Source organism: Lagenorhynchus albirostris, chromosome X, assembly GCF_949774975.1.
Source record: "Lagenorhynchus albirostris chromosome X, mLagAlb1.1, whole genome shotgun sequence".
NCBI lineage: Eukaryota > Metazoa > Chordata > Mammalia > Artiodactyla > Delphinidae > Lagenorhynchus > Lagenorhynchus albirostris.
Genome location: NC_083116.1, coordinates 25,761,358 through 25,787,103, shown reverse-complemented (window position 1 = coordinate 25,787,103; position 25,746 = coordinate 25,761,358). Strand labels below are relative to the sequence as shown.

The 25,746-nt window shown below is 38.9% G+C and overlaps 1 protein-coding gene across 1 annotated transcript in view; it reads left to right on the top strand.

Moving 5' to 3' along the window:
* The window catches only part of GRIA3 (glutamate ionotropic receptor AMPA type subunit 3), a 291,582-nt gene that overhangs the window by 121,550 nt on the left and 144,286 nt on the right, over positions 1 to 25,746 (top strand). Inside the window, exon 5 of the mRNA XM_060138030.1 lies at positions 19,781 to 19,968. Coding sequence (XP_059994013.1) covers positions 19,781 to 19,968 — 188 coding nt within the window. The remainder of the gene's footprint in view (positions 1 to 19,780; positions 19,969 to 25,746) is intronic.

The following is a 25,746-nucleotide window of genomic DNA, read 5'->3' as shown; positions in this document are numbered from 1 at the left end:
TTAAGTGTTTCCCTCTTGTCCACTGCCAGTGCCCTCCTAAGCTGGTTACTTACCTCTTCTGGAGAGTTTAATAAATACTTTCATCTGCACAGGACTCTAAAACTCCACTTTTCCTTCCAAATGATATGTAAGACCTAGCACACTAGCCAGTGGGATCAAATTCCCAGCCAAGAGGAACTCACTTAGCCATTTTGATATGTTCTGTCACCGAGCACTTTGCCTAAATGAACACAGAAGCTTTCTGGGCATGGTTGACTAGTCCCTCCACTAACCCAATCATTTAATGACTAGCTACATGGCTCCTAATTAGATTTATTTTATTCAAATAAATTTTTAGCCGTTGCAATTCCCCAACAGTTCATGACTAGGGTAGGCATCGTAACTCTAAGTGATTCAGGACTCTCCCTCTGTAAACTTCCCAGATTCTAGTTTGCTGAAGCACTCCTAAATTCAGTCATAGCCATATGCTTGTCCTTTGCAACTAGTTAACAGTTGGGTAGATCTTGTGGCTAAATGAAGCCACAAGGCCATGACTTTGATGTCTTCTTGGGCCAATTAGCTTTCCTCTAGTCCACAGGTCCAGACTTTTTCCTCCATCTTGGCCAGGCAACGTTCTTAGTAATCTGTACCATCGGTGGCAAAGGAGGCTGGGCCCAATAGTGGAGCTGACTTTGTTTACATCTCTTTGCTTTATGCTCATAGCTGTAGCCAAAGGATCAACTTCCAAGTGAAACACTAATTAGGAACCATGAGGGTAAGTGAGCAGAAATGTTTAAAAAGAAGTTTTCTCTATCTGTCCCTCTTTCAGGTTATCTTTCCTTTTCTATCAGTCCTAGCCTCCAATTGCCTATTATCAGAATAGAATGTTCTTGATCTACCTTCCAAACTGTCTGACAGTACCTATTTATACAATCCTAAGGAATCCCTCAAAATAGAATATTGAAGAAACTGAGTCCCAGAATGGGAAAGGAACAACCACATGCTCATCCAATTTAATAAGCCTCTCAAGGCTTTCTTAGAAGATAAATCCTAGATTGCAAGCAAGTTGAAACGTTTATAATACCTCCTCTGAACTTTATCCTATGGGCAAAGAAAAACTTTTGAAGATTTTTGAGAACGAGCCTGGCTATTACACAATCAAGAGTGAGAAGGTTAAAGCCGGTCTTAGTGAGCAGCTTGGATATAAGGGGAAGGACTGTTGCAGTAGCCCAAGAAAATACCAATAATTACTTCAAAATAACTGGTAGTAATGGGAATGTAAAGAAGGGGGAAGACACAGAAAGGATGAACTAATTTGACTTCATGTTTGCCTAGGGCAATGGAAGAGTCAAAGATAATGCTCAGATTTGATAACTGGGAAATTTGACAGAAATAGGGAAATCAGGAAAAAACAGTTGCTTTGGAGGCAGAGGGCATCTGAGACAGAGTGAGAAATAAGGACACAAGCAGTGATAAAACCCACCCAGTCTAGTAACTCCAGCTCTGCTCCCAAGGTGGTGATTAACTGATGAGAGATATGCCATTATCCAGAGAACTCTGACTGTGTTTCTGTTAAGCATTCACTTACGGTTGACTGCACAGCATGCATCCTAGTGGGCCTGAAAAGTCCTGGGGTGCCTTCTGGTAGTTATACAGCAATGTGTTCTAGAGTCCTCCCTGTCACGGAGAAACATTTAGAAAAATGAATGATTTCATCTTTCCTGGGCAACTACACATATCAGAGTAATTTCAGCCACTGATGAGGAAAAAACAGAATATGAGCTTCGAAGCCAAAGCTGGGTGTAGAACCCAGCTCCGAAATTTACTAGTTATGTGCTTTTATTCATAAACCTGTACCTCTCTGAGACTCAATTTCCTCATCTGTTAATTGGGGATAACTACCTATGCTTAGGGTTGTTGGGAGGATTAAATGTAATAATGTGTATAAATGCCTTAGCACAGTGCCCAGTCCAAAGTAGGCATTCAATGAATGCCTTTATACTTTATACTTCTGTCCCAAACTTGACAGTGGAAGGAAAGGGGGTTTAACATAAAATATGAGTAATGAGAATGAAAAATTTATACATAACAGTACCAAAAAACTCTATTATTCCAACAATGATTTAAAGGTGTCACACCATAACCCCTGAGAGACAATGGTCACCCCCTGTTGCCTAAGTTTCTCAGGCTAATAGAGGAGGGTTGTGAGAGCTTGGGACCTTCATTTCCCTCCATCTCAATCAGGAGATCTGTTTCGTGAGATATGTTTTGAGCCGAGTCTTCCTTTTTTTTTTCCTTTGCAACAATGCTCTTTATTGCTGTATTTTTTAAATTAATTTTTATTGGATTATAGTTGATTTACAATGTTGTGTTAGTTTCTGCTGTACAGCAAAGTGAATCAGTTATACACATACATATATCCACTCTTTTTTAGATTCTTTTCCCATATAGGTCATTACAGGGTATTGAGTAGAGCTCCCTGTGCTATACAGTAGGGTCTTATTAGTTATCTATTTCATATATAGTAGCGTGTCTACTTGAGCTGAGTCTTAATGAATGAGGAGAGGTTTATGTTATGGGAGGGAGGCTTTTCTAGGTGTCAAGGGCAGCCAGAGTTAATCACTGGAGACTGAAGATGCTGGAGAGGGCTGTGCCCTGACGAGGATGAGCTAAGCCATGCGTTTGAAGCCTGTATAGATTAGAGTGGGCCCCGGTAGCAAATGGGAGTCCCAGCTAGATTTGAGGAGGAAGATGTGCTCTAATACACAAACTTACTTGTGGAATCTTGGGCTCCCCTATGCAAAAGTATTGAAGGAATGAGCAGAGCCCTTAAGGAAGTCACAGAAGTCTTGTAGGCAAATCTACAAGGGATATTCATAATGATTTTCCTGTTGGCTTTTTTTTTTTTTTTTTTGCGGTACGCGGGCCACCCACCGCTGTGGCCTCTCCCGCTGCGGAGCACAGGCTCCGGACGCGCAGGCTCCGGACGCGCAGGCTCAGCGGCCATGGCTCACGGGCCCAGCCGCTCCGCGGCATGTGGGATCCTCCCGGACCAGGGCACGAATCCGTGTCCCCTGCATCGGCAGGCGGACTCCCAACCACCGCGCCACCAGGGAAGCCCTTCCTGTTGGATTTTTACTTTTACTCAATACCAAAACGAATCTTTATCCAGAAAACACAACTGAAACATCATTCTACATTAATATTGAAAGTTAAAACACGAAAAGCATTGTGGTTATATTCAAGTTGAGATCTACCCCCGGGTAAACCATTTTCTCTCTCTGGACTTCAGTTTCTCATTTCTACAATGCAGAGATTGGGACCATCACTAAATTCTGGCTCTCGTGTTTGAGAATTCTAAGAGACTCACGAGAATTCTGGACACCTGAGACAACCTAACTTCTTTGCAGCTTAGGCAAGATTCAGTCACTCTTCCTGGAGCCCAAGGCCTGCACAACATGAAACATTAGCCTGTAAGCCTCCTCCATACTTCTGAATCCACTCTCATATCCCCACTGGAAAAACTCAATTTAAAGAAAACAACTAATTAAAATGAGTTGATCTTGGTGATGTCTTTAGATGTGTGTTTCCTTTTTTAGTATGGGGGAAGGCATATGAAAATTCCTAACCTACCTTGTAAGTTTTGCACATCCCTCTTTGGATGTTTCCCAAACAGTTTTTAGACTACAGTATTAAGTCAAAGGAAACTTTTTTCCTCAAGGGAAAAGTGTGTTCTCCATTGTCCTCAGGACTGTATATTTCACCCCTCTGTTTCCTCCAGGCTAAAGCTTGACCTTAATATTACCTTTGACAGTATCAGGATCAAGAAGCCTCAGCGCTCCAGCAGGCAGAATAAGCCACAGTCGTTTGCAGTCAGATCCAGACCCTTTTAATCTTTGACATAAACTCACCCCCACTTTCCGAGGCCTTTCTTTATTTCTGTTAGTCATCATCCACACCTCCCCCTCCCCGAAGCTCAGAAATGTTAAGAGGTTTGGTTTGGCCTTGCTTTCTCAAAATTGAGAATACTGAAGAATGTTTCCAGATAAGTTACTTTCCTGATATGAAGCCTTTTGCTTAATGGAAAGCAAGCACATATTTTCTGAACTCAAGTCCCAGCTGGGTCAATTCACTTTACTACTCTATACACACAGGCCACCATGTAAATACTGTGTACAGAGGGAAGCCCAGGATGTGAAAGCTCAATGCAAAATACACCCACTTCTGGGAACCAACTCGCAGTTCTCCCCTGCTGAAGGAGGGGTAGCAGGGTGAGGAACCATCTTCATAATCGTGGCCACTAGGTTCTATTCGGAATAAATCAGACCTGGGAAGAAGGTAAAATGTGGCTGACTGGTAGCACTTCTTCCCCCGACCTGTAAGTGGGGCCCCTTTTTAATCATGCATGAAGCCTTCTCCCCACCACCACACAACCAGGGCTGGCAAGTGCATTCTTTGCTTGAGATCTGCAGCCAGCTGTCTCTTCCAGGTGCCCGTAAAGTGCCTGCTGACACCCAGACTGCTCACTACTTGCTTGGCTGGCAGGTTCGGTCATGTGATCTGTGCTGAAAATTACTGATTTCAAGGGGATTAAAAGCCAAGTGAGGAAATGTTATATAAGAAACCCCGTTAATGGGCATGATCAATCATCCCATGACATCTATTAACTGTGCAGCAGTCCACAGAGCAACTTTGAGATGACTCGTACCCTCTGTGAGTTTGCATTGCAGGTAGTCTATTCCAGGACAATTATCTACATACCAAACAGAAACGCGAAGAAACTGTACCCAAGCACTGCAGTAGCCCCTTTCATCCAAACTCCAGTTGCTCTCAGTTGTTTTTATTCTTTACTTTTTTATATCAGACGCTGTGTGGTTGAGGATCAAAAGGCTTGCCTCTTCTGCTTTTCCCAGACCTTAAGCAAATCTACTCCAGACAGTCTTTTAAATTTCCTTTCAGCTGACAATACAAAGCAAATTTACTTTCACTCAACGACACTGACATAACTATTTGGGTATACTTTCTCAGCTTATGGTGTGGAGAATGGGGCCACATAATTCACCAGCAGGGAGACAAAGTTCATAATGAAGAACTGGATGAAAAAGAAAAATGGAAAAGGCAGGATTACATGCACAGCTAAATTCAGGGCCAACTTTAAACTTGACAAGTAGTTGGAAGTTGCCTCCTCTGTGGGATATTTGGAATCAGGAATACCTCAAGCTGCCAAACAATACTTGCCTACCTACTGTAGTCTACAATTTCTTCCATTACAGTTGCCCTTTTGCTTTAAGGCTTTGATCCTAATTTAAAGCATAAATTCTTCATGGAGGGGATCACAATGGAAGCTTTAATCAGTCATGGACAGTCTAGTATGAGTAAAGGGTTGGATTTGGAATAATGGAGGATTTGTATTGGGGGAAAGGAAAAGGACACAGAACTGGGACACTGGGGGCACTTTCTGTTCACTGACTCTACAAATTAGCTAAGGTCCCATCCTAATAATGCGGCTGCAAGGAAGAGAAGATTTGCAGAGGATCAGCTCTTAATTAAAGGGGAACTTAAACAAACACAATTATGAGGAATGAAGACCTCAGGGAAATCTTAGTTTGCCATGGGTAAATTGGGCTGGGTGTGGATGAATATTTGGTTTTTATCCTGTTCCATAAAATCCACAGACTGACATCCACATGCAAACACAGAGCGTTTCTTGATCTTCCATCTCAAACTCCTCACACACAGAAGAGTTTCTGCACTAGCATCTCAAATTTAGACAATCACTATATTGATTTTTGTGGAAAACAAATATGTTTAAAACAAGTTAAAACAAAAACAAGACAAACAAAATGTGGATTCAAATGTGCTATGGGAATCTTTCCGTGAATTCTTTTTAAAGAAAAGTACATTTTGTAATAGGAATAATCGTTTCCTGAAGTATTGCATTTGAGTTTAGGTTTTTTAAATATCAGGTTTTTTAGATATGGCCAAATATAACACAAAATAACTGAATTGGCCTCATTATCTCTCTCTTTCCTCTGCCTCTTTTTGTGCTCTTCACTGTATCTCAGCAGTCACCTTCAGATTCCATATGTAGCCTCTGCCAATCACTTACCTTGCCACAATATACGAGAGAAATTTGTCTGAAATTCCATGGAGACCAAAGCAGTTGCAAGAAATGGAGAGAGTGGTTTGCATAGGGTTTGGGTTCAAAGCCCAGGTGAGCACTAGAATAAGATCAGGAGAGGAATTTGCATTTGCCTCCTTTCATCTCACATAATTTTTTGATGAATAAGAATATTAATTTCATAAAATGTCAAACTTCTGTTAATTACAGTATATCACAAACAACATTAAATGTCAAATAAACTGAATTAAAATATATGTGACATATATTACAGACAATATCATGAATATATAAAGACTCTTATAAATCAATAAGACACATCTATTCTAACATCACAATAGAAATCTGAATGAAGGAAATAAACGGGAAATTCTCAAAATAAGGCATAAATATGGACACAGAAATGAAAAAAGTCACGAACTTTACTAATAATAAAGGAAATGCTAACAAAAAAGAATCTTTTTATATTCCCCTATCAAATGGGCAAATATATTATTCAATGCTAGGCAGGGGGCAGAGAGACAAGTACTCTCATATTCTGCTGATGGGAACATGAAGTGGTACAACCTTTCTGGAGGGCAAATTGGCAATATATATCAAAAGCCTTGAAAACGTTCACAAATGTTTGGCCTGACATTCCTACCTCTAGACATTTATCCCATGGAAGTAATTAGAGATGCTGTATGTCTGTTGTCATCACAGCATCATTCAATAGGTAGAGATTAGAAACAGTTGAAATGTTCATGTTGGGGAATGGCTAAATAAATTATAGTATGTCTACCAGGGAGAGGGTGGTGGTGGTGAGATGAATTGGGAGACTGTGACTGACACATATACACTAATATATATATATAATATATAACTAATAAGAATCTGCTGTATAAAAATAAAATAAAATAAAAATTCAAAAAAAACCAAAAATAAAATAAACACAATTACCTATAACAGTCTTCAACAAAGGATTCTGAAAGCTGTAACTATGTAGTTAAGTACACTTGGAACTTTCCTGCATATTATGTGCATGTTATAAAAAAAATTACAGTATGTCTAATGGATGGAATATTGTGTAGCCATTAAAATCACATTCAAAAACATTTAATAACATAAGAAAATGTCCAAGATATAATGTTAAATTTTTAAAAAATAGGACACAAATTGTTCAATCCATTTTACTAAAATAAAAACTGTACAGTATATTTATTTTAAATAGAATGGAAAGAAATACATCAAATGTTAACAGTGGTTATCCCTGAGCAAGAGTCGCCCATACCTTTTTTTTTTCATTTTTGTGTCTTCTCAAATGTCCAAAATGAGCACATGTGGATTTTGTACTTAGAAAAACACAGATGCTACTTCAGAAGAAGAAAGACATTTGCAAAGTGCTTTGAGTCCATTAGAGTCTGCTTCCCACACAATGTTCCCAGGTTCCTCAACTACCACAGTAAAAAGCAATTTGTAACCCTGGCCTGAGGCTTCCCCCTAGACTCTGTGCCTTTGTCTGCTTATTTCTGGATGGTATATAGCCCTTCTTGGATCATGCTTTTCTTACCCAGAACTTTACTGCCAGTCATGAAGGACACCTAAGAAAAGAGACCTGCTTCCATAAACCTCATTTGTATTGGGTAGCCATTACAGTAGGTCAGTGGTTCTCAACTCTGACTGTACATGGGAATCACCCAAGGAGTTCAAAATAAAGCAAAACAAAGCCAGAAATCACTTTCAGTGATACCGATTTAATTGGTCCAGGGTGAAGCTTGGACATCAATATTTTAAAGCTCCCAAGGTGATTATAATGTACAACCAGAGCTGAGAAACACAGAGGTAAGTGAAGATACAGAAAAAGAGAGTAATGCTTTCTTCAGCTGGATTCAGTTGAGCAAGGAAGGACTGACACTGACCCGTGGAGGATCTTTCACAGCACTGGCCCTGAAATACCCACAAGGTATCAGCTGTTCATCTGTTAATGCCATAGCCTAGAGATCATAAAGCACATCACCAACTTTGACATTCATTATCTGAATGACACCAGGAGATGGGCAGACCCCAAAACGATGCGAAACGTCCTCTTTTCCTTTCCTTCCAAACTCACTTGTGTTAAGGCCACCACTAAAAGGCAACTGTGTTAGCTGGAGGGGTAACACAATAAGCCACTAGCCATTCTTACGCCGGCACCTAGAAGAGGACAGAATGCTGAGAGAATGGGACATAGGACAAGGAAGTTTTGATGTGGGGAAGGAGGAAAGAAAAAGCCAGAAGTGGTGGTGATAGGTCCAGTTGGGGTATTGGGTAGACAGGGAACATCAGGTTCTTGTGTGGCATCAAGAAGATGAAAGGGCTCTGTCCACTTCGTAACACTGCCAAGGGCATCCTGAAATGAGACCCATAAAGTAGGCTTAGCAGCATCACATACTTGAAAGAGCACTAAATTGGAAGTGAAGAGACTTGCTTCCAGGGCCAGGTCTAGGGTGAGGCAAGTGAGGATACATTTGCACAACCCTGAGAAAGTGCCTTCTTGGGGGGTGGGGGTAGTGAGGATATGTTGGTCAAAGGGTACAAAGTTTCAGTTTTGCAAGATGAAGAAGTTCTGGAGATCTAAGGTACAGCATGGTGTACATTAACTACAGTTAATAATACCTTGTTATTGTTAACAATACAAAATTCTGTAGGACTTCTCTGAGTCATCTGTAAGAGTCCGTCTAGCCCGTAATGCTGTGATTCTATGACTAAAAAATGCAAACCACAAGAATTTATCTGGGTCATTTTGAGCCTCTCTTTTTCAACCTGCAAATACTGAAAAGGCAGTTTCTATCACAGGCCAATGGGACAAATATTGAATTACCCTCTGGAAAAGATCAATTTCCCTCTCTAGAACATTTCGAGAGGGTCACCAATCCCTCTGGGGGCTTTATGGAAGATTCCAAGAATTCTAGTCAGGCACAGAATGCTATAAATGCCAGCACTCCTGTGGAGCCCATTTGTCAATATCAGAGACCCCCATCATGTGGGGACTGCTAGAGACCCTGTCAGAAGTACAGATGGTGTGGCTCAGAGAGACCTGGTACAGGTTCATGAGGAACAACAGCTGTTGCTAGCCCTTGCTGGAAGACATAAAGCAGAAAGGAGAAAATTATCCTCAGCTATATTTCCTTGGGTGTCTTCGTTACCAACATCCATATGTCTATATCCTATTTCTTATTCTTCTGTGTTTTCAGATCAAATACTAAATTTCTTCAGCATAGAGCAGCTTTTCATTTTGTTTGTACATTGAACAAAATCCTGGCCTTTGTTCCCCCTGTGAAAATGATTTTGACAATTGTAGATTTGAGATTTTGGGGTTTTTTGGTATCCGCTGTCATTCCTGTCATGAGGTCAACCTAACAGTCACAGATTGAATTCCTTAGGAGTAGGTTCTGAGATGGAAATTTGCATGCAAAATTTTACTGGGGAATACTCTCATTAAAAACACTTGTGGGAACCAACAAGGACCTACTGTGTAACACACGGAACTCTATTCAATATTCTGTAATAACCTATATGGGGAAAGAATCTGAAAAAGAATGAATACATGAATATGTATAACTGAGTCACTTTGCCATACACCTTTAACTAACACAACATTGTAAGTAAACTATACTCCAATAAAATCAAAATTAAAAAAAAAAACACACACTTGTGGGAGGAAAAGAAGGAAGCAAGTTTGGGCAGAAGGAGAAGATGGTGCAGTCCTAACAAGACCTCAACCTACCCTTCAGGGAGCCCTGAAGTTGGGATGGCCCATTAGAGTTACCCCATTTGGAGTGAAGAGGTTATGCCTCGATTCCCCATAACAACCAGTCACTGGATGCAGGCTTCCCTGGGAAGGGAGTATTACTCTAAGCTAGGCAGCTCTCCTCGGCCAACAACTTTCCCAGAAGCTGAAGGAATAAGTCCTTTGGTGCTGAAGGGGAATCTGGGTGGTACAGCACAGCATCCCGACACTAGCCATCACCAATATGGCCTCCTTGTTTAGCAAGAGTAGCCCAACAACCAGTCCAGCATGATTGGATTGGTCATAGCTGTGGCCCAACACTTCATCCATAATCACCTTGCCACTCCTCTATTGTCATGTTCCTATGTTATCTTGGTTGAATGCAGATGACAATCTAGCGTTCACCCAGTTACCTATGTGGTAACTCCCATTCTTTAAACTGAAAAAGAAACAGAAGTTGGACAGCAGCAGTGGTTTGGAGTCAGACTGAGAGAATTCGCTGCTCAAATAAAAGTAGCTTTCAGTATTGCAAAGCTGGGCGCATTAAAGCTCACACAGAGTACGGGACAATTCTGAAGCTGCTAAAGCAGCAGGCTTATTTTTTACAAAGCCAAGGCTTTGTTACACACCTCACCTTCTACAAGCACCAGCGCCTGCTTCTGCTCTGCCTCCAGAGTCAAACTTTTTTCTTTTTTTTCCTCCCTCACACTCATATTACTCTCTTTGGTCAGCTGTAACAGGAAACAGTCAAACTATAATAAATTAGGTATGAAAACAAATGAAAGCGCTTTTCTCTGTGGATTGCTCACTGACATGTACTGAACCGAGGTGACCATTTCTCCCCAGCGTTCTTGAGTACACAGCCACATGCCCTAGCAGACACAGAGAAACTCTTCATGGTAAGAAGATACTGCAGCGTCAAGCTACAGTTCTGACTTGCTCAGAAAGGCCCAGAAGGCCCCAGACCCAAGCTCATTAAGAAATCAGTATGCTTTTTCTATTTAATTTTTGAATAGGTAATACATCTACATGGTTCAAAGAACAAAAGTATAAAAAGATCTATAAAATCAGTGTTTATTAAGAGGCCTCGCCTTTGTGGCAGCAGGCAGCATAAAGAGGCAACACTCATTTGTCATCCATGTCTTCCAGGAGCTTACACGCTGAGAGGACAGCATGAGTTGTATTTTTTAATCTTTACTGCTTTTGTACTTACAGAAAATAATACCTGCTTCTTGTAAAAAATGAAAAAAAAAATCAAACATTACATAAATAAATGACAGTGCAAGTAGAAGTTCTTGGTAATTCTACACCTCCGAGGTAACTACTGACAATTCCTTCAATTTTTTTTCTATACACATACAAGTGTGTATTTTTTTTTACAAAAATGGAACTACACTATAAATGCTATTTTGCAGCTTTTTTCTAACAGTATATTGAAAAAATGTTTTCTTTTGTTATATAGAGATTGAACTATCTTTTTAACAGTAGCATAGTATTCCATGTATATATGCTATAATTTATTTATCCAGTTCTATTTTGAATTTTTCAATGTCTGTTGTACAATTCTTCAAATTGGTTTCTCCACTGCTTGTAACTGATTTACCTTGACTTTACTCATCTCTGGAGAATTTATGACTAGTCAGTAATGGAAGCTTCGTGGAAGAAGAGGCAGCCACAAAGGTCTCTAGGTAGTAGGAGATGTCAGGAAAAGGGACAGACAGGTGCAATTGCCTTGAGTAGGTAACAATGAGAGCAGTGCATAAGTGGGCAAGACCGTCTTCCAGATTTGAGCAAATGTGAAAATAGGGGAGAAATGGAGACGGGGCTGGGGTGAAGGGTTTTAAAAACAAGGGAGATAAAAGCAGGTTGGAATGGAATGAGTCTTGATACATGGATGGTGAGCTGTTATAGAGCAAAGGTTTTATGAAGAGAATTAACATGCTTTAGCTGAATCCAAGCTTGAAATTGATTAACAATATAATGTGGCTATTTAGAAGTATTAGCAATCCTAGGCTGCTAAAATAACAGCACATATCCAACGCAAGCGATAATCAACACTGGTTAAATCACATGTGAATTATCAGGATCAATAAAATACTGACAGATGTCCATAGGAGAGAGAGAGAACAGCAAGGGAACCTATTAGCATGTCATGAACTAATTGTTGAAGGACTGGGACATTTTTAGCCTGAAGAAAAGAAAGATAATGGGAGATAGGCATACGCTGTTTTCAAAAATGTGAAGGACTGTCACATGGAAAAGGGGTTAAATTTGTCTCTTTGGTTCCAAAATGGTAGAATAGGACTAACAAGCAGAGATTACAAGAATGTAGGTTTTGACTCAACAGACAAAAACTTGTATTTTGCTAAAGGGTGTTTTTTTTTATTTAACAAATTTATTGGAGTAAAATTGCTTTACATTGTTGTGTTAGTTGCTGCTGTATAACAAAGTGAATGAGCTATACGTATACATATATCCCCATATCCCCTCCCTCTTGCATCTCCCTCCCACCCTCCCTATCCCACCCCTCTAGGTGGTCACAAAGCACCGAGCTGATCTCCCTGTGCTATGCAGCTGCTTCCCACTAGCTATCTGTTTTACATCTGGTAGTGTATATATGTCCACGCCACTCTCTCACTTTGTCCCAGCTTACCCTTCCCCCTCCCTGTGTCCTCAAGTCCATTTTCTACGTCTGTGTCTTTATTCCTGTCCTGTCCCTAGGTTCTTCAGAACCTTATTTTTTTTTAGATTCCATATATATGTGTTAGCATACAGTATTTGCTTTTCTCTTTCTGACTTACTTCACTCTGTATGACAGTCTCTAGGTCCATCCACTTCACTACAAATAACTCAGTTTTGTTACTTTTTATGGCGGAGTAATATTCCATTGTATATATGTGCCACATCTTTATCCATTCATCTGTTGATGGACACTTAGGTTGATTCCATGCCCTGGCTACTGTAAATAGAGCTGAAATGAACATTGTGGTACATGACTCTTTTTGAAGTATGGTTTTCTCAGGGTATATGCCCAGTAGTGGGATTGCTGGGTCGCATGGTAGCTCTATTTTTAGTTTTTTAAGGAAGGTCCATACTGTTCTCCATAGTGGCTGTATCGATTTACATTCCCACCAACAGTGCAAAAGGGTTCCCTTTTCTCCACACCCTCTCGAGCATTTATTGTTTGTAGATTTTTTGATGATGGCCATTCTGACTGATGTGAGGTGATATCTCATTGTAGTTCTGATTTGCATTTCTCTAATGATTAGTGATGTTGAGCATCCTTTCATGTGTTTGTTGGCAACCTGTATATCTTCTTTGGAGAAATGTCTATTTAGGTCTTCTGCCCATTTTTGTATTGGGTTGTTTGTTTTTTTGATATGGAGCTCCATGAGCTGCTTGTATATTTTGGAGATTAATCCTTTGTCAGTTGTTTTGTTTGAAAATATTTTCTCCCATCATGAGGGTTATCTTTTCATCTTGTTTATGGTTTCCTTTGCTGTGCAAAAGCTTTTAAGTTTCATTAGGTCCCGTTTGTTCATTTTTGTTTTTATTTCCATTTCTCTAGGAGGTGTGTCAAAAAGGATCTGGCTGTGATTTATGTCATAGAGTGTTCTGCCTATGTTTTCCTCTAAGAGTTTTATAGTGTCTGGCCTTACATTTAGGTCTTTAATCCATTTTGAGTTTATTTTTATGTATGATATTAGGGAGGGTTCTAATTTCATTCTTTTACATGTAGCTGTCCAGTTTTCCCAGCACCACTTATTGAAGAGGCTGTCTTTTCTCCATTGTGTATTATTGCCTCCTTTATCAAAGATAAGGTGACCCTATGTGTGTGGGTTTATATCTGGCCTTTCTATCCTGTTCCATTGCTCTATACTTCTGTTTTGGTGGCAGTACCATACTGTCTTGATTACTGTAGCTTTGTAGTATACTCTGAAGTCAGGGAGCCTGATTCTTCCAGCTCCATTTTTCTTTCTAAGGATTGCTTTGGCAATTCGGGGTCTTTTGTGTTTCCATAAAAATTGTGAAATTTTTTGTTCTAGTTCTGTAAAAAATGCCATTTGTAGTTTGATAGGGATTGAACTGAATCTGTAGATTGCTTTGGGTAGTAGAGTCATTTTCACAATGTTGATTCTTCCAATCCAAGAATATGGTATATCTCTCCATCTGTTTGTATCACTTTTAATTTCTTTCAGCAGTGTCTTATAGTTTTCTGCATACAGGTCTTTTGTCTCCTTAGGTAGGTTTACTCCTAGATATTTTATTCTTTTTGTTGCAATGGTAAATGAGAGTGTTTTCTTAATTTCACTTTCAGATTTTTCATCATTAGCGTATAGGAATGCCAGAGACTTTTGTGCATTAATTTTGTATCCTGCTACTTTACCAAATTCATTGATCAGCTCTAGTAGTTTTCTGGTAGCATCTTTAAGGTTCTCTATGTATAGTACCATGTCTTCTGCAAACAGTGACAGCTTTACTTCTTTTCCGATTTGGATTCCTTTTATTTCTTTTTCTTCTCTGATTGCTGTGGCTAAAACTTCCAAAACTATGCTGAATAAGAGTGGTGAGAGTGAACAACCTTGTCTTGTTCCTGATCTTAGAGGAAATGTTTTCACCATTGAGAACAATGTTGGCTGTGGGTTTATCATATATGGCCATTATTATGTTGAGGTAATTTCCCTCTATGCCTACTTTCTGGAGGGTTTTTATCATAAATGGGTGTTGAATTTTGTCAAAAGGTTTTTCTGCATCTATTGAGATAAATATATGGTTTCTCTCCTTCAGTTTGTTAATATGGTTTATCACATTGATTGATATTGAATATCAATATATCGAAGAATCCTTGCATTCCTGGGATAAACCCCACTTGATCATGTTGTATGATTCTTTTAATGTGCTGCTGGATTCTGTTTGCTAGTATTTTGCTGAGGATTTTTGCATCTATGTTCATCAGAGATCTTGGCCTGTAGTTTTCTTTCTTTGTGACATCTTTGTCTGGTTTTGGCATCAGGGTGATGGTGGCCTCGTAGAATGAGTTTGGGGGTGTTCCTCCCTCTACTATATTTTGGAAGATTTTGAGAAGGATAGGTGTTAGCTCTTCTGTAAATGTTTGATAGAATTCGCCTGTGAAGCCATCTGGTCCTGGGCTTTTGTTTGTTGGAAGGTGTTTACTCACAGTCTCAATTTCAGTGCTTGTGATTGGTCTGTTTATATTTTCTATTTCTTCCTAGTTCAGTCTTGGAAGGTTGTGCTTTCCTAAGAATTTGTCCATTTCTTCCAGGTTGTCCATTTTATTGGCATAGAGTAGCTTGTAGTAATCTCTCATGATCCTTTGTATTTCTGCACTGTCAGTTGTTACTTCTCCTTTTTCATGTCTAATTCTTTCGATTTGAGTCTTCTCCCTTTTCTTGAAGCCAGACTCTTTTCTTGAAGAGTCTGGCTAATGGCTTATCAATTTTGTTTATCTTCTCAAAGAACCAGGTTTTAGTTTTATTGATCTTTGCTGTTGTTTCCTTGATTTCTTTTTCATTTATTTCTGATCTGATCTTTATTATTTCTTTCCTTCTGCTAACTTCGGGGGTTTTTTCATTCTTCTTTCTCTAATTGCTTTAGGTGTAAGGTTAGGTTGTTTATTTGAGACGTTTCTTGTTTCTTGAGGTAGGAGTGTATTGCTATAAACTTCCCTCTTAGAACTGCTTTTGCTCTGTCCCATAGGTTTTGGGCTGTCATGTTTTCATTGTCATTTGTTTCGAGGTATTTTTTCATTTTCTCTTTGATTTCTTCAGTGATCTCTTGGTTTTTTAGTAGTATATTGTTTAGCCTCCATGTATTTGTATTTTTTACATTTTTTTTCCTGTAATTGATATCTAGTCTCATAGCGTTGTTGTCGGAAAAGATACCTGATACGATTTCAATTTTCTTAAATTTACCAAGGCTTGATTTGTGACCCAAGATATGACCTATCCTGGAGAATATTCCATGAACACAGGAGAAGAAAGTGTGTTCTGTTGTTTTTGGATGGAATTTCCTATAAATATCAATTTAGGCCATCTTGTTTAATGTATCATTTAAAGCTCGTGTTTCCTTATTTATTTTCATTTTGGTTGATCTGTCTGTTGGTGAAAGTGGGGTGTTAAAATCTCCTAGTATTATTGTGTTACTGTCAATTTCCCCTTTTATGGCTGCTAGCATTTGCCTTATGTATTGAGGTGCTCCTATGTTAGGTGCATAAATATGTACAGTTGTTATATCTTCTTCTTGGATTGATCCCTTGATCATTATGTATGTCCTTCTTTGTCTCTTGTAATAGTGTTTATTTTAAAGTCTATTTTGTCCGATATGAGAATTGCTACTCCAGCTTTCTTTTGATTTCCACTTGCATGGAATATCGTTTTCCATCCCCTCACTTTCAGTCTGTATGTGTCCCTAGGTCTGAAGTCGGTCTCTTGTATACAGGATGTATACCAGTCTTGTTTTTGTATCCATTCAGCCAGTCTATGTCTTTTGTGCGAGCATTTAATCCATTTACATTTAATCCATTTACATTTACAGTAATTATCGATACTATGTTCCTGTGACCATTTTCTTAATTGTTTTGGGTTTGTTACTGTAGGTCTTTTCCTTCTCTTGTGTTTCCTGCCTAGAGAAGTCCCTTTAGCATTTGTTGTAAAGCTGGTTTGGTGGTGCTCAATTCTCTTAGCTTTTGCTTGTCTGTAAAGTTTTTAATTTCTCCATTGAATCTGAACGAGATCCTTGCTGGGTAGAGTAATCTTGGTTGTAGGTTTTTCCGTTTCATCACTTTAAATATGTCCTGCCACTCCCTTCTGGCTTGCAGAGTTTCTGCTGAAAGATCAGCTGTTAACCTTATGGGGATTTCCTTGTGTGTTATTTGTTGTTTTTCCCTTGCTGCTTTTAATATTTTTTTCTTTGTATTTAATTTTTGATAGTTTGATTAATATGTGTCTTAGCGTGTTTCTCCTTGTATTTATCCTGTATGGGAGTCTCTGTGCTTCCTGGACTTGATTGACTATTTCCTTTCCCACATTAGGGAAGTTTTCAACTATAATCTCTTCAAATATTTTCTCAGACCCTTTCTTTTTCTCTTCTTCTTCTGGGACCTCTTTAATTTGAATGTTGGTGCATTTAATGTTGTCCCAGAAGTCTCCGAGACTGTCCTCAATTCTTTTCATTCTTTTTTCTTTATTCTGCCCTGCAGCAGTTATTTCCACTATTTTATATTCCAGGCCACTTATCCGTTCTTCTGCCTCAGTTATTCTGCTATTGATTCCTTCTACAATATTTTTTAATTTCATGTATTGTGTTGTTCATCATTGTTTGTTTGCACCTTAGTTCTTGAGGTCCTTTTTAAACATTTCTTGCATTTTCTCCATTCTATTTCCAAGATTTTGGATCATCTTTACTATCATTATTCTGAATTCTTTTTCAGGTAGACTGCCTATTTCCTCTTCATTTGTTAGGTCTGGTGGGTTTTTATCTTGCTCCTTCATCTGCTGTGTGTTTTTCTGTCTTCTCATTTTGCTTAACTTACTGTGTTTGGGGTCTCCTTTTTGCAGGCTGCAGGTTTGTAGTTCCCATTGTTTTTGCTGTCTGCCCCCAGTGGGTAAGGTTTGTTTAGTGGGTTGTGTAGGCTTCCTGGTGGAGGGGACTGGTGCCTGTGCTCTGGTGGATGAGGCTTGTTCTTGTCTTTCTGGTGGGCAGGACCACATCGCGTGGTTTGTTTAGTGGTGTCTGTGACCTTATTATGCTTTTAGGCAGCCTCTCTGCTAATGGGTGGGGCTGTGTTCCTGTCTTGCTAGTTGTTTGGCCTAGGGTGCCCAGCACTGGAGCTTGCTGGTCATTGAGTGGACTGGGTCTTAGCGTTGAGTCGGAGATCTCTGGGAGAGCTCTAGCCAATTGATATTACGTGGGGCCAGGATGTCTCTGGTGTTCCTATATCCTGAATTCAGCTCTCCCACCTCAGAGGCTCAGGCCTGACACCTGGCCAGAGCATCAAGACCCTGTCAGCCACATGGCTTTTGGGAAGTCTGAGGTCTTCTGCCAGCGTTCTGTAGATTTTCTGTAGGAGTTGTTCCACATGTAGATGTATTTTTGATGTATCTGTGAGGAGGAAGGTGATCTCCAAGTCTTACTCCTCTGCCATCTTGAAGGTCCTCCTAAAGGGTATTTTTTAAAGTTTAGTTTAAATATAGCAAAGATGCCCTGTGTGATTTCATTACCAGTGTTATTCAGCCAATGCTTTCTTCATAAATAGAAGTAAAATTCAACCTAGTCCTTGCTGAATTTTCATAAATTCTTAATTACTGGGATTCAAAATAATGAGGCCTCATTGCACATTTCTGAAGAAAGATTTTCAAATACTTTAATCTTTTCCTTCCTATGTTTATTTCTTAATCTCATGCTTTGGCACACCATGTGCCTTCAACTCCCACTGAAGCAGATAGCACCTTGAAAACCCACACAAAAATGTAAATCTGAGAAATAAATATGTGTGGTTGGTTTGAAAAGAGTAAGAATTAACATTTAAAGCAATGGTAATTTACTCTGATCTGTAATTTTGAGCTCCTATGCTGAAATTGCTCATTTGGAAATTACCAAGTGCTTGGGTCTCATTTGTGATCTTCTTCCTGCATACACCCAGCACACAGAGGAGTCGTAATGACTGGCTGAGTCACTGCTGCCATCTCCCCAAAGCGTGTTCTCCAAATGTCAATACCATTTTCTATGGTGCAGTGAAGAAGATTCCCAACCATAATCTGCTTAAAGTACAGGGTGAGCCTGAGGTGGCACAGAACCTGCAAAGTGTTCAGAGGGCAGCGCAATCATCCTCCATTCGCTACTCCTCCAGTAGTCAAATTATTAGGCCACAGATCATTTTGGTCTTGGAAAGCATCCGCATTACCCACTCCCATTAGTCATTACCTAAATACAAACGGAAAACAATTTAAATTTAATGGGGCAAAAGGAGCTGCTTTTGACCATATCCCAATAAAATGATGTCTATACCTGATGAAACTATACTCGGATTATGAATTCATACCAGAAGCAAAAATACAGACATGATGTAGTATTAGAGACATGAATACACTAAAAGACCAGTACATACGAAATCCTTGTGCTCTTTTGTGGTTCATACAGATATACTGTTCTTTCCAACTTCTCAAACCCTGACTCCAAAAAGGTTACCCAAAACTCAAGCATCAGATCTTTTCTCTTTCCCATGCAGCACAGATCCAGAGTGTTAGTAGTTAATAGCTGTCTGATATAAATTAACGAAAAAGGAACCAAGAATCTCTAATCAAATGAATTGAGAAAGGGGAAGAACTTAGGAAGACTTAATATGATTGAACTTTTTCATAATACTGTGAACAAAGAAACAGTATGACACCTTTGTTATAGACTGTTCTTGTCAGGTTTTCTGAGAGTTATGTTGCCTGGGAGATATAATTTACCTTGTTGGATAGTCATATCCATGTAAGGATAAGTCATATAATAATCAGCTTCTATCTCTACTAAAGCTATTTCTAATTCTGAATATTGTTGTTGTGAAGATGAAAGAAATGAGCTTCAACCGCAATAGGACAGACTGTGGCCAGAAATAAGAAAGAAGCTACTGGCATTCATTCCATAAATATTTTGACAATGCCTGTCAATGAAAACAATTAGGTACTATAATTCAGTTGTGATTGCTTAAGTACAGGCTTGATAAACACCTAGCCCGGTGCCCACAAGTTGAAGAACCTTCTTTCCTTTCAATCAGGATAGAGATGCCAACTGTCTGGAAGTCCACAGTGGATAAGGTCCAAGGGGACCCAATAGACTGCGCATAAAAACTCAGTAGAACCTTTAATACCTATGGAAAGATTTTTAAAAGAAAAAATAATCAATGTAGCTGTCTTCCCTTCGTTCAGGATTTTCCATCCTCCAAGCGATTATGGAAGCAGCAGTGCAAAACAACTGGCAAGTGACAGCAAGGTCTGTGGGAAACATAAAGGACGTCCAAGAATTCAGGCGCATCATTGAAGAAATGGACAGGAGGCAGGAAAAGCGATACTTGATTGACTGCGAAGTTGAAAGGATTAACACAATTTTGGAACAGGTACGTTTGAGATTTATTCCACGCCCAGCCAACCTGTTAAATCATCAACCTGAGGCAGTTCCCATATCTGCTAATAAATTAAGTAGCCAACAGACTAAACTTGCCAACAGTTTTGATAGTCTCTCTAATCCTTTTTTCCTCCCCAGTGACTGCAGAAAAGGAGAGAGAGAAATAAAAGAAAATCTAAGCTGTTGAAAATTGCATACCATGATTAATCTGGTAGTCTCTGCAATTTAATGCTACTTATCAGATAAACACACCCTTTCACACCTCTGTTTCACAGATAGCTGTCTATTTCAAACTAAACCCCTTCCTTTCGACACCTCCCTCCCAGCAAGGAACAGACAAGGGATTAGGCAGGGCAGAAGGGTAGGGTTTTTGTTTCAGGGGCCTAGTTGCAAAGTATCAGAGCAGTATTCACTAGGTTTGAATTTGTGGGTAGTTTGGAAGAATATCGCTCTGGTTTGAAAGAGAGAGCAAGAGAGAATGAATGGGAATATGTATATATATAATTGCAGACCATTTTTAAAGTAAGATGGCATATGAGAAAAAAATGTTTATGGTTTTTAAAATGTGAAAAAAAGTGAAAAAGCACCAGACTGGGGAAAAATACAATTCAATGGATCAAAATATATTCATTATTAATCTTGGATATTTAAATTTAAGACTGAAACATATAAGAAGAGTTGTTTTACCCTAAGCCAGATGGATATTCTGTTTGGAGTAAAGAGTCAAATAGAAATGTGGTGAAAGTTTATTATTTTCCTTAGAAGTCTCAGTTTGCCAGTTAATAACAAAGTGCCTATGCTGCCATAAACAAAACTGTAAGGGAAACATTTCCATTCTAATTCGATCCCAGTGTACCTAGGAGCCAAAACAGCTTCAGAGATTGAAATTATAGTGAGCAGCCATTGCTTGGGAGAGCTGTTTTATAGCAAATTAAATATTAACAATTTGTCAGATATGCCCCCACAAGAAAAGAATACAAAGAAAAAAAAACAGCAGTAAGAAAAGTGAAGGGAGGGGATGAGAGAGAAGAAGAATGAGGAAGGAAGGGAGGAAGGAAGGAAGGAAGGAAGGAAGGAGGGAGGGAGGGAGGGAAGGAAGGAAGGACGGAAGGAAGGAAAGAAGGAAGGAAGGAAGGAAGGAAGGAAGGAAGGAAGGAGGGAAGCACTGACTCTGCATCACAGAGATACAAAGCTGTCCCCATCTCTAGTGAATCAACCTCACAAAAAATCTAGAGCACTAGCCTGGCTAAATCAAATTTCCCAACTAACATTATCTTAAGCTCCCCCAATGATACACCCCTCCCTTCCAAAAGAAAAAAAAACTGTCTGATTTTCTTAGATCTTGAAAGTGAAGAATCAGGTCAGTGATGCTGGTGTATGTACTACATGCCCTCTAAAATTTTAAACCAAAATAGCCTCTTACTGGGTGACCTACTTAATAGCCTAAAGCAGAGGAACATCCTCCTTGTCATACTTTGTTTTCCTTCTTTTGTGCTACTGACTTAGGCTTCTTGAATAGTGTACACTCTGATAACTCTTTGGGGTTTTATAGGACCTTATACTGGAGTCTGGAATTTTTCAGCATGACGTAGTAGAAAAAGCAGTGGGTAGAGCTGTGAATTCGATATAGATGTGGGATCTTGAGAACTTAAAATATCTATGCCTCAGTTGTGTCATCTACATAATGGGAAATAAAATTTGCTCTTCCTCACATGATTGGTATAATTGCTTTGAGAAGCGTAAAATGCTATAGAAAAAAAACATTATTACTAAATATTTTCAGGAAAACTAAACTAACATTATTCGAAAACCCCATCCTCTCTTTTTTTTTTTAAAAAAACATCTTTATTGGAGTATAACTGCTTTACAATGGTGTGTTAGTTTCTGCTTTATAACAAAGTGAATCAGTTATACATATACATATGTCCCCATATCTCTTCCCTCTTGTGTCTCCCTCCTTCCCACACTCCCTATCCCACCCCTCTAGGTGGTCACAAAGCACCAAGCTGATCTCCCTGTGCTATGCGGCTGCTTCCCACTAGCTATCTATTTTACGTTTGACAGTGTACATATGTCCATTCCACTCTCTCGCTTTGTCCCAGCTTACCCTTCCCCCTCCCCATATCCTCAAGTCTATTCTCTAGTAGGTCTGTGTCTTTATTCCTTGCTTGCCCCTAGGTTCTTCATGACCTTTTTGTTTTTAGATTCCATATATATGTGTTGGCATACGGTATTTATTTTTCTCTTTCTGACTTACTTCACTCTGTATGACAGACTCTAGGTCCATCTACCTCATTACAAATAACTCAGTTTCGTTACTTTTTATGGCTGAGTAATATTCCATTGTATATATGTGCCACATCTTCTTTATCCATTCATCTGTCGATGGACACTTAGGTTGCTTTCATGCCCTGGCTACTGTAAATAGAGCTGAAATGAACATTGTGGTACATGACTCTTTTTGAAGTATGGTTTTCTCAGGGTATATGCCCAGTAGTGGGATTGCTGGGTCGTATGGTAGCTCTGTTTTTAGTTTTTTAAGGAACGTCCATACTGTTCTCCACAGTGGCTGTATCAATTTACATTCCCACCAACAGTGCAAGAGGGTTCCCTTTTCTCCACACCCTCTCGAGCATTTATTGTTTGTAGGTTTTTTGATGATGGCCATTCTGACTGATGTGAGGTGAAACCTCATTGTAGTTTTGATTTGCATTTCTCTAATGATTAGTGATGTTGAGCATCCTTTCATGTGTTTGTTGGCAACCTGTACATCTTCTTCACATAAATGTCTATTTAGGTCTTCTGCCCATTTTTGGATTGGGTTGTTTGTTTTTTTGATATTGAGCTGCATGAGCTGCTTGTAAATTTTGGAAATTAATCCTTTGTCAGTTGTTTTGTTTGAAAATATTTTCTCCCATTCTGAGGGTTATCTTTTCATCTTGTTTATGGTTTCCTTTTCTGTGAAAAGCTTTTAAGTTTCATTAGGTCTCGTTTGTTCATTTTTGTTTTTATTTCCATTTCTCTAGGAGGTGTGTCAAAAAGGATCTGGCTGTGATTTATATCATAGAGTGTTCTGCCTACGTTTTCCTCTAAGAGTTTTATAGTGTCTGGCCATACATTTAGGACTTTAATTCATTTTGAGTTTATTTTTGTGTACGGTGTTAGGGAGTGTCTACTGTCATTCTTTTACACGTAGGTATCCAGTTTTCCCAGCACCACTTATTGAAGAGGCTGTCTTTTCTCCACTGTATATTCTTGCTTCCTTTATCAAAGATAAGGTGACCTTATATGTGTGGGTTTATCTCTGGCCTTTCTATCCTGTTCCATTGATCTCTATTTCTGTTTTTGTGCCAGTACCATACTGTCTTGATTACTGTAGCTTTGTAGTATAGTCTGAAGTCAGGGAGCCTCCAGCTCTGTTTTTCTTTATTAAGATTGCTTTGGCTATTCTGGGTCTTTTGTATTTCCATACAAATTGTGAAATTTTTTGCTCTAGTTCTGTGAAAAATGCCAGTGGTAGTTTGATAGGGATTGCATTGAATCTGTAGATTGCTTTGGGTAGTAGAGTCATTTTCATGATGTTGATTCTTCCAATCCAAGAACATGGTATATCTCTCCATCTGTTTGCATCATCTTTAATTTCTTTCACCAGTGTCTTATAATTTTCTGCATACAGGTCTTTTGTCTCCTTAGGTAGGTTTATTCCTAGATATTTTATTCTTTTTGTTGCAACGGTAAATGGGAGTGTTTTCTTAATTTCACTTTCAGATTTTTCATCATTAGTATACAGGAATGCAAGAGATTTCTGTGCATTAATTTTGTATCCTGCTACTTTACCAAATTCATTGATTAGCTCTAGGAGTTTTCTGGTAGCATCTTTAGGATTCTCTACGTATAGTATCATGTCATCTGCAAACAGTGAGAGCTTTACTTCTTTTCCAATTTGGATTCCTTTTATTTCTTTTTCTTCTCTGACTGCTGTAGCTTAAACTTCCAAAACTATGTTGAATAAGAGTGGTGAGAGTGGGCAACCTTGTCCTGTTCCTGATCTTAGTGGAAATGCTTTCAGTTTTTCACCATTGAGGACGATGTTGGCTGTGGGTTTGTCATAGATGGCCTTTATTATGTTGAGGAAAGTTCCCTCTATGCCTACTTTCTGCAGGGTTTTTATCATAAATGGGTGTTGAATTTTCTCGAAAGCTTTCTCTGCATCTATTGAGATGATCATATGGTTTTTCTCCTTCAATCTGTTAATATGGTGTATCACGTTGATTGATTTGTGTACACTGAAGAATCCTTGCATTCCTGGGATAAACCCCACTTGATCATGGTGTATGATCCTTTTAATGTGCTGTTGGATTCTGTTTGCTAGTATTTTGTTGAGGATTTTTCATCTATGTTCATCAGAGATCTTGGCCTGTAATTTTCTTTCTTTGTGATATCTTTGTCTGGTTTTGGTATCAGGGTGATGGAGGCCTTATAGAATGAGTTTGGGAGTGTTCCTCCCTGTGCTATATTTCAGAAGAGCTTGAGAAGGATAGGTGTTAGCTCTTCTGTAAATGTTTGACAGAATTCGCCTGTGAAGCCACCTGGTCCTGGGGTTTTGTTTGTTGGAAGATATCTAATCACAGTTTCAATTTCAGTGCTTGTGATTGGTCTGTTTATAGTTTCTATTTCTTCCTGGTTCAGTCTTGGAAGGTTGTGCTTTTCTAAGAATTTGTCCATTTCTTCCAGGTTGTCCATTTTATTGGCATATAGTTGCTTGTAGTAATCTCGCATGATCCTTTGTATTTCTGCACTGTCAGTTGTTACTTCTCCTTTTTCATTTCTAATTCTTGATTTGAGTCTTCTCCCTTTATTCTTGATGAGTCTGGCTACTGGTTTATCAATTTTCTTTATCTTCTCAAAGAACCAGCTTTTAGTTTTACTGATGTTTGCTATTGTTTCCTCATTTCTTTTTCATTTATTTCTGATCTGATCTTTATGATTTCCTTCTTTCTGCTAACTTTGGGGTGTTTTGTTCTTCTTTCTCTAATTGCTTTAGGTGTAAGGTTAGGTCATTTATTTGAGATGTTTCTTGTTTCTTGAGGTAGGATTGTATTGCTATAAACTTCCCTCTTAGAACTGCTTTTGCTGCATCCCATAGGTTTTGGGTCATCGTGTTTTCATTGTCATTTGTTTCGAGCTAATTTTTGATTTTCTCTTTGATTTCCTCAGTAATCTCTTCGTTATTAAGTAGTGTATTGTTTAGCCTCCATGTATTTGTATTTTTTACAGATTTTTTCCTGAAATTGATATCTAGTCTCATAGCGTTGTGGTCGGAAAAGATACTTGATATGATTTCAATTTTCTTAAATTTACCAAGGCTTGATTTGTGACCCAAGATATGATCTATCCTGGAGAATGTTCCATGAGCACTTGAGAAGAATGATTATTCTGTTGTTTTTGGATGGAATGTCCTATAAATATCAATTAAGTCCATCTTGTTTAATGTATCATTTAAAGCTTGTGTTTCCTTACTTATTTTCATTTTGGATGATCTGTCCATTGGTGAAAGTGGGGTGTTAAAGTCCCCTACTATGATTGTGTTACCGTCGATTTCCCCTTTTATGGCTGTTAGCATTTGCCTTATGTATTGAGGTGCTCCTATGTTGGGTGCATAAATATTTACAATTGTTATATCTTCTTCTTGGATCCATCCCTTGATCATTATGTAGTGTCCTTCTTTGTCTCTTGTAATAGTCTTTATTTTAAAGTCTATTTTGTCTGA